We start from the raw sequence: 27,682 nt of genomic DNA, 5'->3' as shown, positions 1-27,682 counted from the left end.
GCAGTTTCTGTCTTGTTCTATCCTATTTGTGCTTGTGGTGCTGCAACTCACATCCCCAGTCCAATGCTTATGGCAAACTGTGGACAGGAGATTGCAGCCCACTTAAATGAACAACTCTATACTCTGCTCTTACCCTAAAGTGATAGTTGTTAATTACTAGTTCACTGCATTAACTTAGGGCTGATTGACTATTTAAACTGCTGTGATATGCTCAGCGTTGTTGGTCCTTTGGATACTTAGTGACCTATGTATCAAAACTTGATGAGAGATAAAACTGAGAGAAAACGTATTAACCAATCAGCTCCTAACTGACATTTTTCAAAAACAGCCTATGAAATGTAAGTTACAAGCTGATTGGTTGGTGATTTATATCTCACAATTGTATCTCTCGTCAAGCTTTGATACATAGGTCCCTTAGTATTACTAACAGCACTTGGCAATGTATGCTATTACTATTAAACAGACAGCAGTATCGGTGTTTTCCCTCCCTGAGACCATCAAGGATTGTTGAAATAACACTATGTAGTTCATGTTGTAATTTCTTTACAGGGTACACTGTATATACTATATACAAATCCATTTGACAACTGTTACGATGTTACCATCAAAATTAGCTTACTATTGCTATGCATTTGAGCATCAATTAATGAGTTATATTTGGTCAGCGGTGTCGATTTTACTTCACACCATTTTAGTTTGTCTATTTCAAACACGTCCTAGTTCATAATTTCGCCTTATATCTTTCACCTCAAGTGGGAGGTGATCACCCGCATTTATCCTCACTATTTACACGCAGTTACTTCCCACACCCAGCACATATAATTTTTCTCATGATATATAAAATAATATTTATCATTTTCCTTTAGATGCTCATACTGTAGTTACTGTTTTACACCTTTCACATCTTTCTAAAATGTCTTCACAAAAAATGTCTCAGTCAATTCTGTTTATTTGTACCACAGTTTTAAATGTCAGTTTTCCACAGAAGAAAAAAAATTTAATTTAGATTGCTATGACAATTTCCAACTGAAATAATTCTAAATAGCCTTTACATATGGACAACACTGTATCGTCTGTTAACACTAGCACCCTCTCATGGATAATCATATTACAGCATGTTGCTAAAAAACTTGATAGAATAAGCACTCAAGATGAGATATCATATGTACATCCTTCTACTCTAATGGGCTCCTACAAATCCAGATAATGCAGAGATTAATATGCATTTACAGAACACACTGGCATTATTCCCTATTCAACGTGGCTGACACATTTTGTTAAAAGAAAAAAACAAAAAACAAATAAAAGATCCTTAAAATTATTTCTAAAAGTAAAGTGACTATTCATTGCTGTGTTTTACTACAAGTATATTTTGTACTTTAGATAATTGGATTATGTATTTTAATCACTGACATTTTAGAATACTCTTTATTGCAATGATATTTCTCTATAATATAAAATGTAGAACTGGCACACTGAGCTAAATTAAATTTTAGAAAGCACACCAATAGCAAAAGGTTGTCAACCCCTGTATTCGATGATATTCTCCTATTCTTTTGTCCATGTCCTACTGTTCACTATGGCCCGTATTCAATTTGGAGAGAAAAGCCGTTGTCGCGTGTTTTGGCGAAAACTTTTCGCCAATGACGTCATTTTGCCAGGCGGAAAACTATCGCCGTATTCAATTTGAAAGACTTTCCGCCTAGGCCGAAAGTCAATGCAATGTAATAGGCGAAAAAGTTTTGCCTATGAATAGCAGGCGGAAAAAAGTGCAGAATTGGGGTTTTGGGGTGCAATGTTGCGGGAACCCCCGTGCAGCCTTCAGACAGTCCCCCAAAGGTAAACTGTGTGAAAAAAAAAAAAAAAAAAGACTTAAGGACACCCCAAAAAATCACTTTGAATTTGGGGGCGAAAAAAAAAATGTTGGGGGCCAAAGTTAAAAACTAGCGAACTAGACTCTGGGGGGGTCCCCAAGTATGCCCCAGGTGTTTATTTTATTGCAGGGGCTTGCGGCAGGTGGATTTTTCACGTTTTTTTAAACTTAACTTTAGCAACTTTAAAATATGCTGGCCCCCATTTTCAAGTACCCCAAATTTGCTGGGATAAGTTATTTTAGGCAAAAAAAACCTCCTGAATACTATTCTGCACCACTTGTACAAAAACGCTATTTAGCAGCTATTGAGCCCGTTTAAAAACACCAAATACCTTCAGCAAGCCAAATCGGGGGGTACCATAGCTAACCCCCATGTCAGAGCATCTTTTGGGGGTGTCAGGCTGACTTCCCCAAATCTGACAGTACTTTCCGCTTGTTTAAGTTTCGCTGGGTCCTGTTTTCGCCTACTTTCAAATTGAATACGGGGATAAGCAGGCACGCGCGCGAAACTTTTCCACCTGCAAAACACGCGATGTAGGCGAAAAGTGCAGGAGGCGAAAAAGTATCACGGCTCACCTCAAATTGAATACGGGCCTATGTGTATAATTCCAGTATTCGAAAAGAGATTTATAGCTATGGCATGTATACAGCTATAATAACATGCAGCTGTGGCATGTCAAATCTACAAATTCATACTTCGCTATCTAGTCACCTCTTTATTTTTAATTTAATAAGTTTGTTGACTCCATATTTGTGCCTTTAGGATTTAAACAACAATGTGATATGTAAGATTATATGTGCTCCATTAAAAATCCACCTCTGTTTCCTAAAAAAGTGTTTTAATAGTAATTTGCAAATAAATGCCTCATTTTATAATAAATTTTCCTTAGAATCCATGTTTCAGTTAGTTTGGTACTTCTTTCAAAAACCATGAAAATGGATCAATAAAGGTTGTCAATATATGGAAATTTGGGATGCTGGAAATATAGGATATGAAATATTTAATTTATGGATACACTATAGAAACAATTTTCTAGGCACAGTTTCCTTACTCAGTCAAAGCCTGTAATGTAATATTTGGAGTATGGGACACAAGGGGACAAAGTGACTTTTACAATCTCAAAGCATATTAACAAATAAACAAAAAATAATACTGAATACTTAAGTTGTGACTTGTTAAGAGTCTTCAAACCACAGTGTCCACAAAATAGGCAAAACAATGGTTATTTACAAACACCAGCAAAAAAGTGGATTATTACAGGGATCTCATTTCCTTGAAATTAAATGTGAGTAAACACGTGTTGATATATCGTTCGATCAATGAACGATATGTTGCGAGAGCATTGGCAGGTGTATTCACCCGATATAGCTGTGAACAGGGTAGTTCACAGCCATATTAGGTTGGCCTTGCAGCACAGGCGGTACAACCACATTTGTGTAAGGGTGACCCGCAGACCGCCCATACCCTGGATGCAGGGACCGCCTTCTCTAACATCACAACTGGGCTGGCACATTTAAATGCTCGCCCAGTTGTGATGTCAGGCCAGACATGTCAGACTCGAACAGTGGTCTGCTGACCGCTCCGTCATTAAAGTGTGTACCCAGTATAACACTACTCTCTTCATATTTCAGAACCTATAATCAAATATCATCTAGACTTTATCAGGCCAGAAAAATAATCCAATCACTGTATCAGTGGCAAGAATCGAATTAAATTAAATCTAGTCTTATTTATGAAAATTTTACTAAAAAATAGAAGTATCCAATTGTTATTATGTAATAAAGTGTACAGTATACATTTACCTTTTCGACAAAACAATCCACGAAAAGTTCTGCATAGGTATGTTCTTGGTCCACTGAACATATCAATATGGAGCCGATACCCGTGAAGTCCATATTCTGAGTCAATATCATCCAAGACTGGAATATGCAGAGGGAAGGTGTAAGGGCTTTACAAACAAAAATAAAGTATAAAAAAAAAAAAACAGAAATAAAAAATTAATAATGTATAATGCTAGAAGTGATTCATGGTTAGAACCATAAAACATCACATACAAGTTCAACCTACATCCATTTTAGAGCCACTCCTTACAGTAATTTATTTTATTTTTTTCAGCCAGATGCAAAATGCTGTGTATTATAGTTTTGGATAAGACTTGTTTCTGATACCTCAGACCAGTTAGAGGTAGGAAGGCTAGCATCCACCCTAAAAAATGGAATGTCTTCCAAAATTCACCTTCTCTAATCATTACCTCATTCTATCTTGCACAACAAAAATCTAATTATTCCACTTTGCAAAAACAAGGTAGTTCATGCACAAAGAATGCCCTAATCCATCCAACTCCTCCCAAGCACCAAGAATACCCCCAATCCATCCAACTCCTCCCAAGCAGGGGCAGTTTGTAACCTAATATTAATAGCAGTTCTAGAAGACATGCAGTCAACATAGATATCCACATTCAGTTCTATGTTTAGAAATAACATTTGTAGAGCTTGTAAAAAGGATTCTTTATTTTACATTTATTTTGGAAACATATCTTTTAATTATAATTATGGGCTCTTTCTGAACCATGAACAGTCCATTCAAATGTATGTTCCCTACATAACAACAGACTGAGGCATCTTTGGATTCGGCAGCATGGACTGGATGGTGCAGGACAGGGGCGGATTGGGCCACCGGGATGCTTCCCGCTGGGCCGGTCCCTTTGTTCCCTGTAGTGGCTGGCGGCCACCCATTACTCACCTCTCCTGCCGGCTGCCACGATCGGAACTTAGCTCAGCTCCGATCGGGCAAAATTAGTACACTGTAGCTAAAGAAAAATGGCGGTCGGGGGAGCTGCTGCGCATGCCCAGCCGCAGCAGCTTCACCCCAAATGCACACACAAACAGGTCCCCTTTCCTGCTTCTCTCCTCATAGCTCCAAACATTTTCCCCACCCCCAATCGCGGCATCGCCCACCCCCACACAGGTCCCCTTTCATGGTCCTCTCCTCATAGCTCCAAACACTTCCCTCACCCCCCATCCACAGCCTCCCTCCACACATACACAGGACCCCTTTCCTGCTCTCTCCTTATAGCTCCAAACACTTTCCCCCACCCCCATCCACGGCAGCCCCGACCCCCCCACACAGGTCCCCTTTCCTGCTCTCTCTTCATAGCTCCAAACACTTCACCCACCCACATACACAGGTCCCCTTTGTTGCTCATAGTTGCAAATATTCCCCACTCCCCAATCGCGGCACCCTCCTACACACACACACACACACACACACACGTCCCCTAGCCTCACAGCTCCAAACACTTCACCCATCCTCATCCTCGGCACTCCCCATCCCCCTCCCCCACACAGGTCCCCTTAACTGGTAGAATAGTGTAAGTGACTAGGGGACTCATTTATCATTCCCAACGAGTGATAAAACTCGTTGTGCATGATAATGGTGCTCCAGCTAATCACCTAACAACTGTCATCGGTTTGAAAAATGACAGTTGGGAGCGGATTGGCCGGAGCACCGTTATCATACGCAACGAGTTTTATCACTCGTTGTGAATGGAAAAACTCGTTAATAAATGAGGCCCTTAAATAGATTAACTTTTTCTGAAATGTGTACAGTATGTCAGTTAGTGAGGTGGTGATGTGCTATAATTTTGTCAGCAGTGTCTCTCTGGGGGCGGTTCAATTCAGCGTGATGTTGAATAGCCCGACCAGGTGTTCATGGAGCTGTTCAATTGACCGTGCTGTTCCGAATGAGAGGATTTGTGCTTGCACTCTTCTGAGGAGACAGCAGAAATCCTACTAAAGTGCTGTTTTCCGGGTTAGCGCAGCGCTAACAGCATCGTGGCCGTCACTTTGGTCAGAAGATGCCGGTTAGCGCGACTAAATACCCAGCTTAAGGTGCGGTAACTGGCATTCCACGACTTAAGTGGTTCTAGTATGACTTAACAGTGTGGTCAATTGAATAGCTTCAGTAACTCCTTCCTGGGGCAATTCAACATCACACTGAATTGAATCGCCCCCTGTGCTAGTGTTTACAGGTGGATCTGTTTACAGGTAATGTTGGAAACCGCGGTTGGGGAATAATGTGCAGTCATGTGATCTAGCGTTCACGCTAGGCTGTTTCAGCGAGGCTCTGTGCCCTGCCTAAAGGGTAGAAAGCACCCTGCCCTCTGGCGTGGCGCCCCGCTGAAACAAGCCTGCGGGTCTTGTCCCCACTCACGGGCCGCAGTGGCCCGCGGGTGGGGTAAACGGCGGTGCAGCGGTCACTGCCGATGAATGGACGCCCGGCATCCATTCAGCGTGACTGCAGAGATTGGGAGCTGTCCGGCATGTATGTCAGTGCAGGGCACGCCCACAAGACTGGCGTAAAGGGAATGTAACATACAGATACAACCCCTTTTCCTTGGCCACACCCCCTTTTTGGACACGCGCAGAAGTGCCCTTTCTCTAGGTCCGGCACCGGACATAGAGTGAACCCTATGACCTATGGAGTCCAACCATGTAAGTGAGTTTTAGTGAGTCACCAAAATATCACGCCAGTGACTATGTAAATATGAATGAATGAATGTAAATATGAAAGTCCCTTTTGTAGTTATATTATATAGCAAGCACCAGTATGGCATAGTATACAGCATTATGGGCCTTATTCTGAGTCAGATGCAGCGGCGATGTTGGACGCAGTGGAGTGGTGTTTGTTGTCTGAGTTGAACCATGCATACATACTGAAGGTGTTTGTACAAATATGCAGCACAGATTCGGACACACACAAAGAAGTGCATCAGAAATGTGTTGGCCGTTCCTGTTTCGTTACACAGGATTGGCTAATCAGACGCAGATGTAACGATGGGCATGTTATTGGAGTGACACAGGAGTGCTGAGAAAAATGGTTGTGTACAGAGACACTGAATCGCTCACATTGGAGGCCATACTTATTTGAATGATCTGCCCCTAGCATAGGGCTGGTGCAAGTTTCAAGGGCGCGACTGATGATGGCGTCTAAAGATGCACAAAGCATGAGTGCAGCGTCTGTGCACACTGATAGTGGGTGTCTTAGTCCTTGCACACTCAGATGCACACCAGGGAAGGGATTTGTTGGCATTAGTATTAAGTCGCAGACGCAACTGCATCAAAGATACAAAGATGGCCACTATGGGAGGGAATATCCTGCTCCCCTCAACAGTCCCCACCCCCTCAGCAGACCCATCCCCATTAGGGCTGCTATCAGAATTTTCCCGGGATGGTTTTTCATCATAATCCACCCCTAGTGCGGGATATAAATAGTATTTGACCCTTAATTCAAGCTCTAACCTACCTAAATTACACAAAATGTATATAATCACATGACACTCATATTTCATTTCTACTGTGCATCTTACATGAGCAATGATGACTGACAGTGGACCTGAGGTGGACGCAATGCTGAGGTTTGCGCAGTTGAGCAATTCTTTGCTACTGTGCAATAAATGCTATAAGCGCTTACGGTGCATAGTTTCCCCTGAGTGCACCCAGAGTCCGCTTTTGCGTATGAGACACTCTGGCATTAGAACTGGTGCGGCAAAACCTTGGGCGTTTCTGAGCAGTGTCTGGGAGGTGGCCTGAAATGAACACAAAAAAAGGCTGTCTCATGGGGGTGTTATGGGAGTGTCAGGAGCGTGACAGTGAACATGGTTGGGTTCCCAAATGCAGAGCCACAGCCATTGAGGCAATTCTTAGAGTTAGGGCCGGATTAACAATGGGGTGGGTGGAGCTGCAGGTCCAGGCCTCTCCATAAAAATAAGCTCACAGGACTGGGTTCCGGCAGTGTCACCTGCCCTGTTGCCAACCCCACAACCCACCCATCTTACTATCCGCCCCTGCTGGCATTGGGGTGCACACACGGCAAGTAATGGGGGGGTTTGGGCGTGCAAGTGAGCAGGGTCATGCTGCGCCGCTGTTCACGGCACTCTGCTCGGTGCACACATACAGAAAGAGGAGCGGCAGCAGGCACAGCAGCACCATCCTCCAGCCGTGGCTGCCACGAGGATGCTGACTTGGAAGGCACTGAGGTACAACAGGAGACAGTGACAGGCAGCTGAGCACCTCAGTGACAGCCTCATTATAGGCATGGCATGGGGGCATCCGGTGCAGCAGTGTCATATCCGTTTTAAGAGACTGCAGTGACGCTGCTTGTTCCTGATTGGTGGATAGCTCTGGCCATCCGCCAATCACAGGGGTGTGAAAACTCCACATACTGATGCTATACACCAATCAAAGTGCAGAAAGCAGCAGCACACTGTGCCTGTGAGACAGTGATGGACCAAAGTATCAGCTGGTGAGTAATTTAAATTATCATAATTATTGTGCTGGACTCAAAAGTTTTGAAGAAGAATGGCAGATGAGGCTCTTACTCTATTGCACAAGTTACCTTTAGACATTAAAATCCAATTTAGTAGATGGTAATCAGAGTTTTGTAATGCACTATTGAATTTATGGGATAGTCTTTCCTTATTTCCCAGTGTCCTTGATGGGGAGTTTTTGTGGGGGGTTTGTACAGCATCAGCATATTAATTTGATGCATTGCCTATCACGATAAAAAACAGCAGGATACCAAGGCTCCTATAACCAACATTATTCTTAACCACCTCCCTCACATTTTCACATGGGATGCAATCACAGGCAGGTGGGCTTTCCCTGCCACAGTTGCATCCCATGTGACCGCAGGCTCTGCTTCTCCCCCAACCATCTCATCAGAGTAATTTCCTCTCCCTTGAAGGAGCTGAGCTGTGGTGTCACTGGTCAGTTTGACCACTGACATCATGTGTCCCTTCTGCATCTTAGGTTGTCTTGCTATTGGGGGGCACGGAAGAACCCCACTGTGAGCATTATATCCAAATCTGGATATCTGGAGCACTGCTCTGCTGCTTCCGGCTCAGAAGGGACACGTCAGATGTTTACAGGGGTATTACAATGATAAAGCAGTATGCTAGACACTCGTAGAGTCTGGTGTTAGGCACCCCTAGGAATATTTATTTTGTAAAATATTATTAAATATATGTTTTTAAATACATGGGGCAGATGAACTAAGCCTTGGAGATTGATAAATTGGAGAGAGATAAAGTAGCAACCAATCAGTGCATAACTGTCATGTTACAGGCTGTGTTGTAAAAATGACAGGAGCTGATTGGTTGGTAGCTTACTTCTCTCCGCTTTATCACTCTCCAAAGCTTATTACATCTACCCCTCATTACTTACATTATTTAACTCATTTTAAAAGAAAATCAACTATTTCGGAGACCTTTTTGAAAAAGATATTGGTCAGTTAAGTGGTTAGGAGAATCCTTCAAATGTCTGGTTGCTTCATCCTGCCTTCACAATAACTTTTAAATCTATAATGTATGAAGAACTATGTAATCTGGTTATTGAATTAAATAAAAGAGGATTGTGGCAAACAGTTAATGGTGATAACAGGCACAACTTGTTTGCATGTGACCAGAATTGTATTGAAGTAAGAAATGGGAAGTTCATGGCACAGTGGTGAGCTGGTGACAGGTTCTGGAATTATTTTGGAATATGGATTACATGACGCTCCCTGAGATAGGGAACGTCTAGCAAGTGGAATGTGCAGGCATCTGGCCCGTAGCTTCTTTCCTTTCTACTGAGGAGCACTAGAATATGGGTTGGTACTGACAATAAGAAATGGACAGAACTTTCGTACTATAGCCCATATCTATCATCAAAATGTATCAAACTTCTCAAGCAAGGACAGTATATGCAGTGTGGGGAGGTAGTGCAGTGATATATTGCACCATCACATGACCTCTGCCCGCCTAGGAGGACTTCTCTGCGGTGTTGATCACAAACCCGCACCAGCACACAATAGGCCCTTCATAAATTTCAGCTCCAGGCCCACGTGGACATTAATCTGGTACTGCTTAGAGTTGAGGAGACAATGCTTCGGCCATGGGCTAGTGCAAGTGACGATGGTGGATGTGATGCTGTGCCAATGGTGGAGTGTTCAGAAGCGTCGGTGGAGTTACACTATCCACGGACATTGAAAAAGGGCATCTCAAGGCTTATACAGTCCGGCGCACACTAATGCCCAAGGGAAAGGCTGAAACTAGCATTTGTATACTACTGCCGCTGCAAAAAAAAATGCAGCTGCAACTACGTCCACCTCTGAATCAGGCCCAGTGTGAGGAGTCCAAGCTCCTGGATTTTTAAAGTTTCATTGGAAATATTCAGCCATTTGTGTCCTCACTGAGAACCCAGGGACTGCAGTCAGACAGAAGTGTATCCATTTATTGCATTGGCTATTGTGATATACATACAGTCAGGTGCATAAATATTGGGACATTGACAGAATTTTCATATTTTGGCCTCTATTCACCACCACAATGGCTTTGAAATGAAACAAACAAGATGTGCGTTAACTGCAGACTTTCAGATTTAATTTGAGGGTAATTACATCCAAATCAGGTGAACGGTGTAGGAATTACAACGGTTTCTATATGTGCCTCCCACTTTTTAAGGGGCCAAAAGTAATGGAACTATCAACTCAAAAGCTATTTCATGGACAGGTGTGGGCTATTCCCTCGTTATTTCATTATCAATTAAGCAGGTAACAGGTCTGGAGTTGATTCTAGGTGTGACATTTGCATTTGGAATCAGTTGCTGTCGACTCTCAATATGAGATCCAAAGAGCTGTCACTGTCAGTGAAGCAAGCCATCATTAGGCTGAAAAATCAAAACAAACCCATCAGAGAGATAGCAAAAACATTAGGTGTGGCCAAATCAACTGTTTGGAACATTTTTAAAAAGAAAGAATGCACCGGAGAGCTCAGCAACACCAAAAGACCCGGAAGACCACGGAAAACAACTGTGGTGGATAACAGAAGAATTATTTCCCTGGTGAAGAAAAACCCCTTCACAACAGTTGGCCAAATCAAGAACACTCTCCAGGAGGTAGGTGTATGTGTGTCAAAGTCAACAATCAAGAGAAGACTTCACAAGAGTGAATATAGAGGGTTCACCACAAGATGTAAACCATTGGTGAGCCACAAAAACAGGAAGACCAGATTAGAGTTTGCCAAACAACATCTAAAAAAGCCATTACAGTTCTGGAACAACATCCTATGGACAGATGAGACAAAGATCAACTTGTACCAGAGAGATGGGAAGAGAAGAGTATGGAGAAGGAAAGGAACTGCTCATGATCCAAAACATACCACCTCATCAGTGAAGCATGGTGGTGATAGTGTCATGGCGTGGGCATGTATGGCTGCCAATGGAACTGGTTCCCTTGTATTTATTGATGATGTGACAGCTGACAAAAGCAGCAGAATGAATTCTGAAGTGTTTCGGGCAATATTGTATGCTGATATTCAGTCAAATGCTTCAGAACTCATTGGACGGCGCTTCACAGTGCAGATGGACAATGACCCGAAGCATACTGCAAAAGCAACCAAAGAGTTTTTTAAGGCTAAAAAGTGGAATGTTATGCAATGGTCAAGTCAATCCCCTGACCTGAATCCGATTGAGCATGCATTTCACTTGATGAAGACAAAACTGAAGGGAAAATGCCCCAAGAACAAGCAGGAACTGAAGACATTTGCAGTAGAGGTCTGGCAGGACATCACCAGGGATGAAACCCAGCGTTTGGTGATGTCTATGCGTTCCAGACTTCAGGCTGTAATTGCCTGCAAAGGATTTACAACAAAGTATTAAAAAGAGAAAGATTGATTTAGGATTGTTTAGTTTGTCCCATTACTTTTGGCCCCTTAAAAAGTGGGAGGCACATAAAGAAACCGTTGTAATTCCTACACCGTTCACCTGATTTGGATGTAATTACCCTCAAATTAAATCTAAAAGTCTGCAGTTAAAGCACATCTTGTTTGTTTAATTTCAAAGCCATTGTGGTGGTGAATAGAGGACAAAATATGAAAATTCTGTCAATGTCCCAATATTTATGCACCTGACTGTATATTTATTTAGAGCCCACTTTGTTTCAGGAGATATTCTATTGCCCTCCAAAAAAAAAATCCTTATTACATATAAAAATGTAAGAGTACAAAAGAATATACTCTGCAACTACAACAGATATTTCTACTTTTTTCCCAATTATAAAAGAAATAAAAATCATGCAGTAAAGTAATGTCATCTAAAAAACATACCCATTATCTGTACACTCATCTGTTATTTGGTCTTGCTTTGAAACTACATACAGTAAAGGAGCTTTTATAATGTCATACACCTGACATAATTCTTTATTAGAATTCCCTTAGTATACGCAACTAATGAGGTTAAACCACAACAATCCAAAAAAAGTCACTAAATGACTCTTCATAAAACTTGTTTTATTAAATGTTTAAATCTGTTATTACTTGCATAAAGGAATGGATATAGGTCATGCAGTATGCAATCTATTTGGTTGTGGCTGGAGTTTGTCACAATTGGTGAGCAGTACTATGAACGGTTAAGTTGACCAGGTCAATTTAATGATCAATGACTCATTAAAAAGGTCATTCAGAATTCAATCAGTTTACATTAAAAGTATCATCTCAGATACATTAAGTGATTTTGCCTTTATTACAGGTATATTTTCAATTTTACTAGCAGACCTTGCAGCAAGATAGTTTAGCTATGTCAGATACACCACGAAGTACCTCGCCCTTGAAAAAATATAGAATATTACCTTTCAGCAGATCCCCAAAAACTCTTCTCAAGCAGTTGATGGTAATGTAGTGTGGCCATCACAAATGCTATTTCGGGACTCTTCTAAAATAAACAAAACAAGTTAGCAACTGAATAGAGACGATGTAATTGGCAGGGGCATAACTAGGTATTTGAAGCTCCTATGTACCACCCAATGGTGAAAAATGTATATAAAACACATGTAACTTTGACAAGGAAGATGGGACCCCATAAGCTCTGGGCCCCATAACAGCTGCACCCCTTGCTCCTACGGTAGTTACGCCCATGATGATTGGGTAGGATAGTTTATGGAGGTCACATAGGTGGTTCTGGAATTTGATAACCTTGCCTGAAGAGATAAGTTATCAGGGAACGCTTGAAGGTTTGAAAAAGTCCTGTAACCGTGAATGGGAGCAGGTGATGCATGTGGAGATACGCAGATCTTGTGCAGAGCGGAGAGGTCAGGTTGGGAGATATTTTGAGATAAGCGAAGAGATGTATGCTGGTGAAGTTTGGTTAGCAGCCTTATTTGTAAGTAAAATTATTTTAAATTGAATTTGGTAGAAAACAAGTAACCAATGGGGGGACTGACAAAGGGGAGCAGCAGACGATGAATGTTTAGTGCAGAGGATTTGCCCTAAAGCTGCATTCAAAATGGATTTTAATGGTGAATGCCTGTTTTGAGGAACACCAGTAAGGAGACTATAGCAATAATCAATGTGGGAGATAATGAGCGCATAAATTAGAGTTTTTGCAGTGTCTTGTATAAGATATTGGTGTATTCTGGATATGTTTTTAATGGAAATAGATAGAGTAAGATAGGGGGAGTAAACTTAAGAGGTGTGCCCATTGCTATGAAATATATAAAAAGTTTGCACGCTGCAAAATGGAAGGAATAAATTCAGCTCAATTTGTTCCCTTCACATTGTAGGTATGTATAATGGACATTTGTGTAAGAAAATGCAGATAAATTGGTATCTGTCCACTAGGAATCAACTGCCAATTAATGAGCAAATATGGCATATGTTGTACATGTAGACACTGAAAACAGCACAAAGCCTATATTTAGAAGTACAGTGCATCCAGAAAGTATTCATAATGCTTCACCTTTTCAACATTTAGTTATGTTACAGCCTTATTCCAAAATGGAATAAAATTATGTTTGTCCTCAAAATTCTACACACAATACCCCATAATACCCCCATAGTGTAAAGTTTTTTTGAGATTTTTGCAAATTTAATTAAAAAAAAAATAAGAAATCACATGTACATAAGTATTCACAACCTTTGCTCAATACTTTGTTGATGCACCTTTGGTAGAAATTACAGCCTCAAGTCTTTTTGAATATGAGGTCACAAGCTTGGCACACCTATCTTAGGCCAGTTTCGCCCATTCCTCTGTGCAGCACTTCTCAAGCTCCATTAGGTTGGATGGGAAGTGTCGGTGGACAGTCATTTTCAGATCTCTCCAGAGATGTTCAATCGGATTCAATTCTGAGCTCTGGCTGGGCCACTCAAGGACATTCACAGAGTTGTCTTGAAGCCACTCCTTTGATATCTTGGCTGTGTGCTTAGGGTCATTGTCCTGCTGAAAGATGAACAGCCACCCCAGTCTGAGGTCAAGAGTGCTCTGGAGCAGGTTTTCATCCAGGATGTCTCTGTACATTGCTGCAATCATCTTTCCCTCTATCGTGACTAGTCTCCCAGTTCCTGCCACTGAAAAACATCCCCACAGCATGATGCTGCCACCACCATGCTTCACTGTAGGGATGGTATTGGCCTGGTGATGAGCGGTGCATGGTTTGCTCCAAACAGAACGCCTGGCATTCATGCCAAAGAGTTCAATCTTTGTCTCATCAGACCAGAGAGTCCTTCAGGTGCATTTTTGGCAAACTCCAGGTGGGCTGTCATGTGCTTTTTACTAAGCAGTGGCTTCCGAGGGGCCACTCTAATATACAGGCCTGATTGGTGGATTGCTGCAGAGATGGTTGTCCTTCTGGAAGGTTCTCCTCACTCCACAGAGGAATGCTGTAGCTCTGACAGAGTGACCATCAGGTTCTTGGTCACCTCCCTGACTAAGGCCCTGATCCCACAATCGCTCGGTTTAGATGGCCGGCCAACTCTAGGAAGAGTCCTGGTGGTTCCGAACTTATTCCATTTACGGATGATTGAGGCCACTGTGCTCATTGGGACCTTCAAAGCAGCAGATACTTTTCTGTACCCTTCCCCAGATTTGTGCCTCGAGACAATCCCGTCTCGGAGGTCCACAGACAATTCCTTGGTCTTCATGCTTGGTTTGTACTCTGACATGCACTGTCAAGTGTGGGACTTTACATAGACAGGTGTATGCCTTCAAAATCATGTCCAATCAACTGAATTTACCACAGGTGGACTCCAATTAAGCTGTAGGAACATCTCCAGGATGATCAGTGGAAACAGGATGCACCTGAACTAAATTTTGAGCTTCATGGCAAAGGCAGTGAATACTTATGTACATGTGATTTCTTGTTTTTTTTTTTATTAAATTTGCAAAAATCTCAAAAAAAACTTTTTACATGTTGTCATTATGAGGTATTGTGTGTAGAATTTTGAGGACAAAAATTAATTTATTCCATTTTGGAATAAGACTGTAACATAACAAAATGTGGAAAAAGTGAAGGGTTGTGAATACTTTCCGGATCTTTGTCCTTTAAACACATCAAATCACTATAAAAGTAAACATCTAATATTCACATACAGAATACCTACAAAGCTACGTATAGAAATATGAAAGCAACTGAAAGGTTACCTTCCACAATCCAAGCAATAGGCCAGGATTAAAATAGAGAAGTTTAACATGCTTGTCCTGGCCAACACATTTGCTGGGGTCCCTCATGTTATATTCCGCAATGAGTGAGAGTCTTTGAAGTCTTGATGACAGAAAAACAAAAAGGCAATTATTTTCTGCTACAAATATAATTTCAACATATACTACTATAAAGCTATAGTTAAAAGACATTGCCATTTTAAAACACTGAGGTAGATTTATTAAATATTGGTTTGTCAAAGCCGCCAATGATCGACGTTTGTGACCGATGGATTTAAATTGGCAACTGTAACAAATGCTAAACAAGGCTGGTTTAACATTTAGTTCTGTTGCTGTTTTAAATTCAAAAGTCAAAGATGCCATTCATTGGTGACTTTAACAAACTAACATTTAGGAACTATACCCTTTTGTTTCAATTACATTTATCTGGCTAAAACATAAATATCTGCTAGAGTAAAATGGTACCTGTGAGCTTAAAGCAATGCCTGGCCTGTGTTAGACGGTTAAACTTGGTTGTACCGCTATTTAGTCTTCGCACTGCTTGGCCCATACTCATACACTTCAAGTTTAATTTTAAGTTACCGTTTCTACAGGTGTTAGTGCTGCATAAGCACAATTTACACTTGGCTGTATATAAATGGAAAGTGTATGCAACTGAAATTATTATCCATTATCTCATTCCCCACATCTACTCAGGCATTCCCTTCAAACAACTATTATCACTTCAAGCAGTCCTACATTCCTCGCTCACTTCTCCAATCTATAAATCCCTAGCTTGGCTCCCCATATCACCACAGAAATCTATTTCAAGTTACAGATGTTTCCTCATACACTATTGCTGCAGTCGCGTCAAACAGTCCTTCAGAGTGCACTAGGGGCCTGATTCAGACCCGCTCGCAAGCGCATAGCGCTCGCAAGCGGGTCGATGGTCCCCCACTGCGCATGCCAGAGCCGACTCCGGTGTGCGCATGCGCGAGCCGGCTCCGGCGTGCGCGAGACCCGGCCAGCGATGGGCACTCTGTCGCTACGGGTCTCGCACCAAGGCGGGGCAGCTGTCGATTGTGATTGACAGCTTGCCCAGTTTTGGAGGCGGGCAGGAGGGGTGGCTGGCCAAACGGAGGCGTTCCCGAAGGAACGCCTGCCATTTGGGGGCGGCCCCACTGACATTACGAGTTATGTCAGTGGGTGAGCTTCTGGCTCTATTAGAGCCGAAAGCTCACTGGGGCTTGCGGGAACGAGACCCTACCACAAAGGTCTCGTCGCAAGCCCCGATGGCCGCGAGCCACAGCTTAGCGAGCGGCCAGGAGGCCGTCTTTAAAAAAAAAACAGGGATGCCCAGATTCAGAGCGAGCGCTCTCAAAGAATGTCCGGCTCTGAATCAGGCCCTAGGTCCCATGCAACTCAGCTTGCGACAAACATTTTTTCACCTGTAAATGCATTTTAGTCGCAAACGGAGACTGCACTAATTAATTTGAAATGCTATGATGCAGTGGCCGCTGCTTGTTTCCTCGCCAAGTTCCGCTATGCTTTGTATACAGACTCGGTTGCACACATATATACAAGTGTCACATATCAAATTAATCAGTGCAGTCTCATGAAGTTGTTTGTTTCACCCTTTTTAAATTAAATTAAAATGACTGATAAGAACATGACAGACATTTATCATTCTTCTGTAAGTTCCTACAAAACCTGAAGAACAAATTTGAACAAGATTCAAATTAAGGTAAAAGTTTTAAATATAATACATACCCAATTTTACAAGGGCCCGAACATTTATCAATTAACACTGGTGTAATTCCATGGAGCTGAATTGTGGTCAGGGAGTTAAAAGCCGGCCAAAGATAACTATTCCAAGTCACAGTAAGGGATGTATCTCTGAACTGAATGTCAGTCTGCTCAATTACTGTTTCCTTTCCACTGAGATCTTTGAATGTAAGGGCCCAAATCAACCCAGACATCCTGGACATGACCAATGAGGAGAAACAGAGAACATATATGTAATATTAAAATGCAGTCATTTAGCTTCTATATGTCACAAAATGAAATAGACTTTAAATCAAAGCAATTATTACAAGATATATAAAGAATTATACTAAATGATTGAAAAGATTTGTTACTGTACATAGTCTGGATGTGCTTTTTAAAACAAGGACATTTCTTTTTTCATGTATACTAGAATTTTTAGTTATGGGCACAATCCCCAGAGGTATATAATAAAAGCAAAATAACAATTTACAAATATTTAAAGTTGTATTACTTACTTTACTGCCTTTTCCATATTAGCAGGCACTCCACTGGCACTGTAATTCTTTGCAGATTTCAAAATGTTGTTAATTCTATTTTCTCTACCAGCTATTAATTCACTTATATAGGTTTTCTTCCAATAGCCTGGCTGTTTATCTGTAAGTGTCGTCTCAGTTAATTTCTTCCTTAACGAGTTCACAGTTAAACAGTCCCAACGCAGTTTTTTTCTTAGACACAATATATTGTACCATATTAGGCTGGATGGAAATGAAACAAAAGAAATATAAATATCCAATTGTTCATAGGGTGACACTAAACCCAAATCACAGATTGTTCAACCTAAAACTACTACTGACATTTGCATATATTTATAAAAAAGTTCTCAAACATTGAAAATCTTGATAGGAATTAAGATAGGTTAAAATTTATTTACATTTCTATGCAACCTATTCTCTGTTATCAGCTATTTCAGTGTGACTACAAAGTCATTCAGTGGGATTACTGTATAAAAAGTATCTCCCTGAACTATCAAAACTTTGCTTTCATATATGTTGATTTGCGAGAAGATACTGAAGCGGTTATAGGGTAAATCAGCCAGTGAATTAACACTACCAGTTAATGAATATTTTAATGTTCAGTGTAGTAATCTTTAAATTTAATGCATAGAATCTGAGATCAGACCTACTGACTATGTTTTATTGATGCAAGTCATATTATTCATTTAGTGAACTTGTCTTTTGATTTGTAAGCATTGAGTGTTCATTCACTGGTAATTTCTACATCTCTCCTGTTTTTTTTTGTAAATTCTAATTATTCATTCCAACTTTTAAAACAAAATGTATTTTAAAAGTATACATAGTAAGTCTTAAATATGAGAATTCCCTTAACTGTTTATTCACTGGACAATTCACTATATACAGTATATATACACACATACACATACACACACATATATAAAAATAATGGAGTTGACCTATCAAGCGACTAAATATTCACAATCAGTGTTCAATTCATATAGGTGTATAGCAATGTTAATTAAAGTGATTCAGTGTAAAATAAATATGTGACTATATCAGTCTTTCAAGTAAATCAGTAAAGTGCGGAGTCTGTATGTGTGCAATAGTACAGTGCAAATAGACATGTATTTTAGCAAAAACGTGCTAATGTATAAATAATATATAAAGAATTCAGTGACCATACATAGGAATTTCATAAATAACAAAGTGCATATGCTTAAAAGTTTTGTATGAAAATATATATGAATTTATTTAACACAACAACAATATATTAAAACACCAAGTCCCACATCAGGATGGGTGTTAATATTGCACATAAGAATAACACAGACACAATTACAGTTTTAAAAACAAGTAGCAATTGAATAAAAAATATCAACTTATCTGAGATAAAAAGAGCAGGTTTCTAAAGTTCATGTAGCAAGAATCAAGCGGGCCCCCAACGTGTTTCGTCCAGCGGGGACTTCATCAAGAGGATGTTGCTCTAGTGGGGTACCTGTCTTTTATACCCCACTAAGTGCTAATTAGGAATTAGGCTAGTTAAACATTCACTTCCGGTTTCCGCTCCTTACTTACAACGCGGTTTCTATCATCAAATTTAATAAATTAATTAATTAATATTAACGCTATGAACTATATGTGGTGAAGACCCCAAGTAAATAATTACAAGTTTAAAGGATGGCAAAGTGTTAGTTTGTGTATTTGACCGGGATTACATCCGCCCTCAGAACTCCTCCGGCATTTCCGTCCACACTCCTGATGGCCCGCGTCATCACCACCCTCCGGGACCACGCTACATCAAGCGGTCTCCGTCTTCCAGGTCAGAATATTGTGCCTTCAGGGGGATGGTATTCTCTATACTCCTGGTGTTCTCTACACTTCCGCCCACACTTCTGATAAGCCACGTCAAGGCCGGCCTCCGGGAACAAACTACGTCACTCGATCTCTATAGTGCCCGACTTCCGTTCACTGTATGGACCATGCCGGCAAGTCACGTCCGCCCGGCTCCCCATTTTGTGTTTATGCGGGCTCATACTTTTCCCACAGCGCCCTCTGTTGTATGCTCTGAAAATAAAACATTTATAAATAGCGAGAATAGAGGGTTTTTTAGATGTGGGTAAACATACCTTATGGAAAAAACTCTAGATCCAACAATTTAGTAAAGGATAAGTTGTATATATCTATACCTCCTTATCCTAAGCAGTCAGATTATAGGACTATTTTATATACAATAAAAGTAAACATTCAATAATAAAGACTTATCTAGTTTGGACCTTATATTATGTTGTTCCTCAGTATATTGGGAAATTTAATATATATACACACACACACACACACACACACACACACACACACACACACACACACACACACACACACAGGTTGAGTCTCCCATATCCAAATAATCCTGAAATACGGAATATTTTGGGCATGACAGATAATAAAACCTTTGATTTTTGATGGTTGAATGTACACAAACTTTGTCTAAGGCTCAAATTATTACAAATATTGTATTAAATTACCTTCAGGCTGTGTGTATAGGGTGTAAATGAAACATAAATTTATTTCATGTATGTACACAAACTTTGCTTGAGCCACAAAACTATTGAAAATATTGTATAAAAATAGCTGCAGGCTGTGTGTATAAGGTGTATATAACACATAAATGCATTGTGTGTGTATATTGGGGTCCCACTCCCAAGATATTTCATTATGACATGCAATTATTCCAAAATACGGAATATTCCGTTATCCGAAATTACCCCTGGTCCCAAGCATTTTGGAGACTCAACATGTATGTATGTATATATGTGTATATATATATATATATATATACACATACATACACACACACACACACACACACATATATATATATATATATATACACACACACATAGTCAGGTGCATAAATATTGGAACATTGACAGAATTCTCATATTTTGGCCTCTATTCACCACCACAATGGCTTTGAAATGAAACAAACAAGATGTGCGTTAACTGCAGACTTTCAGATTTAATTTGAGGGTAATTACATCCAAATTGGGTGAATGGTGTAGGAATTACAACAGTTTCTATATGTGCCTCCCACTTTTTAAGGGGCCAAAAGTAATGGGACTGTCAACTCAAAAGCTATTTCAAGGACAGGTGTGGGCTATTCCCTCGTTATTTCATTATCAATTAAGCAGGTAAAAGGTCTGGAGTTGATTCTAGGTGTGACATTTGCATTTGGAATCAGTTGCTGTCAACTCTCAATATGAGATCCAAAGAGCTGTCACTGTCAGTGAAGCAAGCCATCATTAGGCTGAAAAATCAAAACAAACCCATCAGAGAGATAGCAAAAACATTAGGTGTGGCCAAATCAACTGTTTGGAAAATTCTTAAAAAGAAAGAATGCACCGGAGAGCTCAGCAACACCAAAAGACCAGGAAGACCACGGAAAACAACTGTGGTGGATGACAAAAGAATTATTTCCCTGGTGAAGAAAAACCCATTCACAACAGTTGGCCAAATCAAGAACACTCTCCAGGAGGTAGATGTATATGCGTCAAAGTCAACAATCAAGAGAAGACTTCACAAGAGTGAAAATAGAGGGTTCACCACAAGATGCAAACCATTGAGCCACAAAAACAGGAAGACCAGATTAGAGTTTGCCAAACAACATCTAAAACAGCCATTACAGTTCTGGAACAACATCCTATTGACAGATGAGACAAAGATCAACTTGTACCAGAGTGATGGGAAGAGAAGAGAAGGAAAGGAACTGCTCATGATCCAAAACATACCACCTCATCAGTGAAGTATGGTGGTGGTAGTGTCATGGCGTGGGCATGTATGGCTGCCAATGGAACTGGTTCCCTTGTATTTATTGATGATGTGACTGCTGACAAAAGCAGCAGAATGAATTCTGAAGTGTTTCGGGCAATATCATATGCTCATATTCAGTCAAATGCTTCAGAACTCATTGGACGGCGCTTCACAGTGCAGATGGACAATGACCCGAAGCATACTGCAAAAGCAACCAAAGAGTTATTTAAGGCTATAAAGTGGAATGTTATGCAATGGCCAAGTCAATCCCCTGACCTGAATCCGATTGAGCATGCATTTCACTTGATGAAGACAAAACTGAAGGGAAAATGCCCCAAGAACAAGCAGGAACTGAAGACATTTGCAGTAGAGGCCTGGCAGAGCATCACCAGGGATGAAACCCAGCGTCTGGTGATGTCTATGCGTTCCAGACTTCAGGCTGTAATTGCCTGCAAAGGATTTGCAACAAAGTATTAAAAAGTGAATGTTAGATTTAGGATTGTTTAGTTTGTCCCATTACTTTTGGCCCCTTAAAAAGTGGGAGGCACATATAGAAACCGTTGTAATTCCTACACCGTTCACCTGATTTGGATGTAATTACCCTAAAATTAAATCTGAAAGTCTGCAGTTAAATCACATCTTGTTTGTTTCATTTCAAAGTCATTGTGGTGGTGAATAGAGGCCAAAATATGAAAATTCTGTCAATGTCCCAATATTTATGCACCTGACTGTATATCAGTCTTCGCAAATATGCGCTATAGCGCGTATTTTACCCGATATCGGGCACTGGGGACTCACTTTATTAAAGTACCCAGGTCCCCGGGGATGCGCTGTGCTGTGGCCAATCCCTGACAGCTGGCTACAGCACAGAGTGTCCCCTTGCAGAGACAGACATAACGCTGTCTGATAGAGCAGCCAATGAGAGTCAGATAGACTCTCATTGTCTGCTGCTGTGGAAAGCCGTGCTGGGGTCAAGTGTCTGATCCCAGCATCGGCACAGCGTCCGTGCCCAGCGCTGGGACAGTATTTGTTACCAGCGCCAGGTAAGCCACTGCGGCGGGTACCTGGTGAAGGGACCGCCTGGTCCCTTCCACCAGTGTCGGTGGGAAAAGCTTGGCTCCGTGCACGAGCTGAGCGGAGCTCGCTGTCCAGAAGCCAAGTAGCGGTGGCGGTGGTTTAGCAGCAGGCAATAGTAGGCAGATGCGACGAACCAATCGCGGCTCATTGCGTCATAGCCCCGCCCACTCGCGGTGTCTTGAATAGATGCTGCTGAGCGGGAACGTTCAGTCCGTCGGCGGAGGGGAGGCGTGAAGTCCTCCCGAAGACAAGTAAAGAGCGGCATTGCAAAAGTTCCGGCGGCCGCGCAAGAGGCCAAAAGACGGCATGATCAAGAAGGAAGAGGCGGCGCGATGAAGAAGGAAGAGACTGAAGCTGAGGACCATAGAAGACTGCGGGGATGGAAAGTAAAAGAGCTATCGAAGCCCCCCCCCAGCAGCCTCTTCCACCGTGCGGGTAGGCGGCCTTGGGCCACCGTTAATTACCCCTCCCTAGACCACCAGGGTTGTCGAGCACTAGGCCGTGGCATAAATTCAGGCAATAGGCCTGTGGGTATATAGGCGGGCACAAGGCCCGGGCTACATAGGGGGTATTAGGCCCAATTGAAGGTATCTGCCCCCCCAAATAGGTGTGTGACTAGGGCATTAGGCCCAGGTCCCCAGTAGTTGACCCACCAAATTGCCCTTTAGTGACCTGGGCCTAATGCCCAGGTCACTCCTATTTGGGGGGCAGCTACCTCCACTGCATAGGGGGTCTGAGAGGCATATGGGGAACTCCTGGGGGCACTGCATAGGGGGACTACTACTGGGGGCACTGCATAGGGGGACTACTACTGGTGGCAATGCATAGGGGGACTACTACTGGGGACAATGCATATGGGGGACTCCTGGTGGCACTCCATAGGGGGACTACTACTGGGGGCACTGCATAGGGGGTCTACTACCGGGGGCACTGCATAGGGGGTCTACTACTGGGGGCAATGCATAGGGGGACTACTACCAGGGGCAATGCATAGGGGAACTACTACCGGGGGCAATGCATAGGGGGACTACTACCGAGGGCAATGCATAGGGGGACTACTACTGGGGGCAATGCATAGGGGGACTAAAGGGCATTAATGTGCGGCATCATTTGTAAGGGGTATTACTGCATGGCATAATGTGTAAAGGCTGGGCATTGCTGTGTGGCATAATGTGTAAAGACCGGGCATTAATGTGTGGCATAATGTGTAAAGGGCATTAATGTGCGGCATAATGTCTAAAGACGGGGCATTTATCCTTTGATATATATGCCTATTACCTAAAGCGTTATTCATAGGCTAACCATACTATCGCTTTAAAATGGGGCACATGAATTAATTACAAAGGTCCTGTGACTGACTGACTTCATGCCTGGATTTCACCTGGTTTTAATGAGCCACAGAACCTGTGTAATCCATGAGTGTCCCAGTTTAAAGTGATGATATGGTAAACCTACTTATTCACTATGGGTTTTGTGAACAGACAAGTCATATTACCTGAAAGATCATGGAGGCATTAAAACATGCATTTAAGGGGCTTGTGGGGATATCTGATGCTGTTGGGGGTATCAGATGGGCATTTTAGGGGGATGTGGGGAGGTCTGAGAGGCATATGGGTAGCTCTAAAGCAAAAATTATGATGGGACCCAAAAATGGTCAGGTAGGACCCCATTTTTTTAAAGTATACACACATATATATATTAGTGGAGACGCGCTGTTTTTATCATAAGTTCATGTCCTTAGGATTCAAATGAATTCGATTAAACTTCATCCGTATTTATGTTTTTATTTTTGTCTTTTTGTCTTGTTCTCCTTCTTCCATTGTAGATTCTTTGATATGTTTATTCTTTTGTTTCTTCAGATGGTGGTTTCGAAGGGCAGGATGCATTATGCATCAGGGTGGAGGTATCTACTGCACCTGGTATTCCCGGGGGGTCTCCCATCCCAGGGCTGACCAGGCCCATCTGTGCTTGGCTTCCAAGATCAGACGAGATTGGGCATGTGTACAGTGGTATGGTCGTAAATACCTTCCTATACCTTAATCCCTTCATCCCATTAAGTTTCACCACTGATTTCTGGGTATTCCTTAAGCTTTATCCATGTGAGTGGGGAGATCTACTAAAACTCAGTATTCCCTGAAGGTCTCACTTCCAGGTACTTATTGAGCTCAACGAGGTATTGCTTCCAGAAACCGGGCATTTTCACTAGTTGATATGATTGTAGATAACCTCACACCCCACAATTGTTTAGTTCTTACAAGAATGGAGCTATTTCATAACTTTCGTTGAAGCCATTGGGAGCAAGGGTGTTCAATTCAAAAATCCAATACATTTCCCGTTTAGATAATAGATTTCCCAGACCGCCTCCTCTTTCACCTAAAGTAACATGTTCAATAGCTTTAAATGTGAAATGATCCGGGTAAGAATTTTGTTGACTGATGAAGTGCTTAGAAACCGCGTGTCCCTCTACTTTATTTTTAATGTTCCTTATATGTTCCTGTATTTTTAGTTTCAATATTCTCTTGGTTTTCCTGACGTATTTTAACCCACACGTACATTCCAGGAGGTATATGACAGAGGTTGAATTACAATTAAGAAATTATTTGATGCCATATTCTTTAGATCCATTAGAGTTGGTAAATATTTTTCTTTTTGGATGAAGGTACTTGCATATGTTACAATGTCCATACTTATAGCAACCCTTACATTTTGGATTCCTTCTTTACATAATTTTTAATTCTTTTTCAACATGCTTGGAGTTAGCAGATCTTTGAGGTTCCTAGATCTTTGGTAAACGATCTGTGGTCTCGTGGGCAATAACCCTTTCAAAATGGAGTCCATCATCAGGATATTCCAGTGTTTGCCGAATGATTTTTTATTCCTATTTTCATGACCAGTGAATGAACTGATGAATGGTATTATTTATTTCTTCTGATTTTTCTCCATTTTATACTCTAATAGATTATCGCGATTAACCAGTTTTATTTTATCTATAGCCTTATTCAAAGTTTCTTCTGGGTATTCCTTTTCGCAAAATCTTTTAGTATACAATCCTATTTGTTCCTCACGTTTTCATATCACTGCAATTCCTTTTAATCCTATGGAATTGAGAATTTGGAATATTTTGTTTCCATTTTTTAGGTGGCAGCTTTTAAAATGTAAATAGCTGTTTGCATCGTCACACTTAATGAAGTTTTTTGTGGAGATTGTGTCCCCTTCTCCTATTAATATCAAGTCTAAAAATTCAATGGTTGTAGTATTAAAAATTGAGGTAAATTTCAGATTCATATTATTACTGGATATAGGTGTTAAAAATTGTTTAAAAAGATCTTCAGTGCCTTCTCATATAATTAAAATGTCGTCTATATATCTTTTGTATAATCTAATATTTTTGAAGGGGTTTTTACTGTATATATAATCTTTTTCCCAGTACCCCATAAAAACGTTTGCGAAGACAGGTGCAAAAGTCGTGCCCATAGATTTGGCTGTAAAATTTATCTAAAAATGTAAAATAGTTATGATTCAATATAAAGGACATAAGATCACATAAAAATTATTTGTGCAGAGTTTCCATTGAGTCATCCATTTCCAAGAAAATTCTTGCTGCATTTATACCTTTAGTGTGTTCAATGTATGTATATAGTGACTGTACATCTATTGTCACCCAGTTATATGACTCTTTCCACTGCATCTCCTTCACAAGAAATAAAAGATGGCGGTAGTTGGATTGGTCTTCATCAAATATTGAAATTCTTCCTTCGTTATAATGTTGTTGTGTAGACCAAATACCAATAACATTCTTAGTTCATCTGTTATCTCCCACAGGAATCACATCAGTGTATTTTATGAAATGGTCAAAAAAGATCTGTATGAGGAGGAGGTGAACCAGGTTAAGAAACATAATTTGAATAATCGTGAGAAAGAGGCTTTGAAGAAATTACAAAAGAATCAAGACATTGGGCCTGATTCAGACCCACTTGCGAGCGGCTGTCCGCTCGCAAGTGGGTCGATGTTATGGACTGAGCATGCGCACGACGGAGGGAGCTCCGTCGTGCGCATGCGCCAGACGCGACGAGCGAAGGAAAGTCCTTCGCTCGTTGTGTCTGATCAAAGGGGGCGTGCTGTCGATGTTGATTGACAGCACGCCCCCTTTGGTAGGCGTGCCTCCCTGACGGGGGCGTTCCCACGGGAACGCCTCCCGTCAGAAGCCAGCCCATTGACATCACTAGTGATGTCAGTGGGAGTGATTTTGGCTCTGATAGAGCCAAAATCACTCCGGAGCTTGCGGTTGAAAACCTCAACCGCAGGCTCCGGCTCGCAATTTCGATGGTCGCGATGGTCTCGACCAACGCGGCCATCAAAATGCACGCTCGTATAGCCTGTGGGTGGTGACCCACAGCTATACGAGCGTCCAGAAGGACGCTCCATTTTCATGGAGGCCGGCCCTCATTCAGAGCGTGCGCTCTGCTCAGAGTGTACGGCTCTGAATGAGGGCCATTGTTTTAAAACCAGCTGACAAAGGGGGTGGATTGCTTATCATGGACTATTCCCATTACCTCACTACAGTTCCCAAGTGCACTTTAGTGCTATACCCGGACTTTCTGGTTTACCACATTCATGTCTGTTAAGCCACTCATTAAAAACTCCACGTTTATTTTTAGACCTGCTTCAGTGTCTGTTCCTATTACCACCCCGGACCCACAACAAAACCAGAACCTCACAAAGGTATGTTTACCCACATCTGAAAAAAACTCTATTCTCGCTATTTATAAAATTTTTATTTTCAGAGAATACAACAGAGGGCGCTATGGGAACAGTATGAGCCCACATAAACACAACATGGGGAGCCGGGCGGACGTGACGTGGAGGCATGGTCCATACAGTGAACAAAAGTCGGGCACTATAGAGATCGAGTAACGTAGCTTGTTCCCGGAGGCTGGCGTTGACGTGGCCCATCAGAAGTGTGGGCGGAAGTGTAGAGAACACCAGGAGTATAAAGAATACCATCCCCCTGACGGCGCACTATTCTGACGTGGAGGATGGAGACTGCGTGACGTAGCATGATCCCGGAGGCTGGTGATGACGCGGGCCATCAGGAGTGTGGGCGGAAATGCCGGAGGACTTCTGAGGGCGGAAGTAATCACGGTCACATACGCGAACGAACACTTTGCCATCCTTTAAACTTGGAATTATTTACTTG

At 41.7% G+C, this 27,682-nt stretch overlaps 1 protein-coding gene and 1 pseudogene across 2 annotated transcripts in view; both read right to left on the bottom strand.

Annotated features, from left to right (window-relative positions):
- FBXO15 (F-box protein 15) overlaps nt 1-27,682 on the bottom strand; it is a 161,552-nt gene that overhangs the window by 59,518 nt on the left and 74,352 nt on the right. For both annotated transcript variants that reach the window (XM_088475981.1, XM_088475982.1), the window contains exons 5-9: nt 17,602-17,841; nt 17,090-17,299; nt 15,323-15,443; nt 12,537-12,619; nt 3,677-3,822 (exon numbers count right to left, since the gene is read on the bottom strand). In XM_088475981.1, coding sequence (XP_088332107.1) covers nt 3,677-3,822; nt 12,537-12,619; nt 15,323-15,443; nt 17,090-17,299; nt 17,602-17,841 — 800 coding nt within the window. The remainder of the gene's footprint in view (nt 1-3,676; nt 3,823-12,536; nt 12,620-15,322; nt 15,444-17,089; nt 17,300-17,601; nt 17,842-27,682) is intronic.
- LOC148519969 (5S ribosomal RNA) lies at nt 24,390-24,508 on the bottom strand (annotated as a pseudogene).

This window comes from Taudactylus pleione, unplaced genomic scaffold (genome assembly GCF_031769625.1).
Source record: "Taudactylus pleione unplaced genomic scaffold, aTauple2 ptg000179l, whole genome shotgun sequence".
Taxonomy (NCBI): domain Eukaryota; kingdom Metazoa; phylum Chordata; class Amphibia; order Anura; family Myobatrachidae; genus Taudactylus; species Taudactylus pleione.
This window is presented reverse-complemented; position numbering and strand designations above follow the sequence as displayed.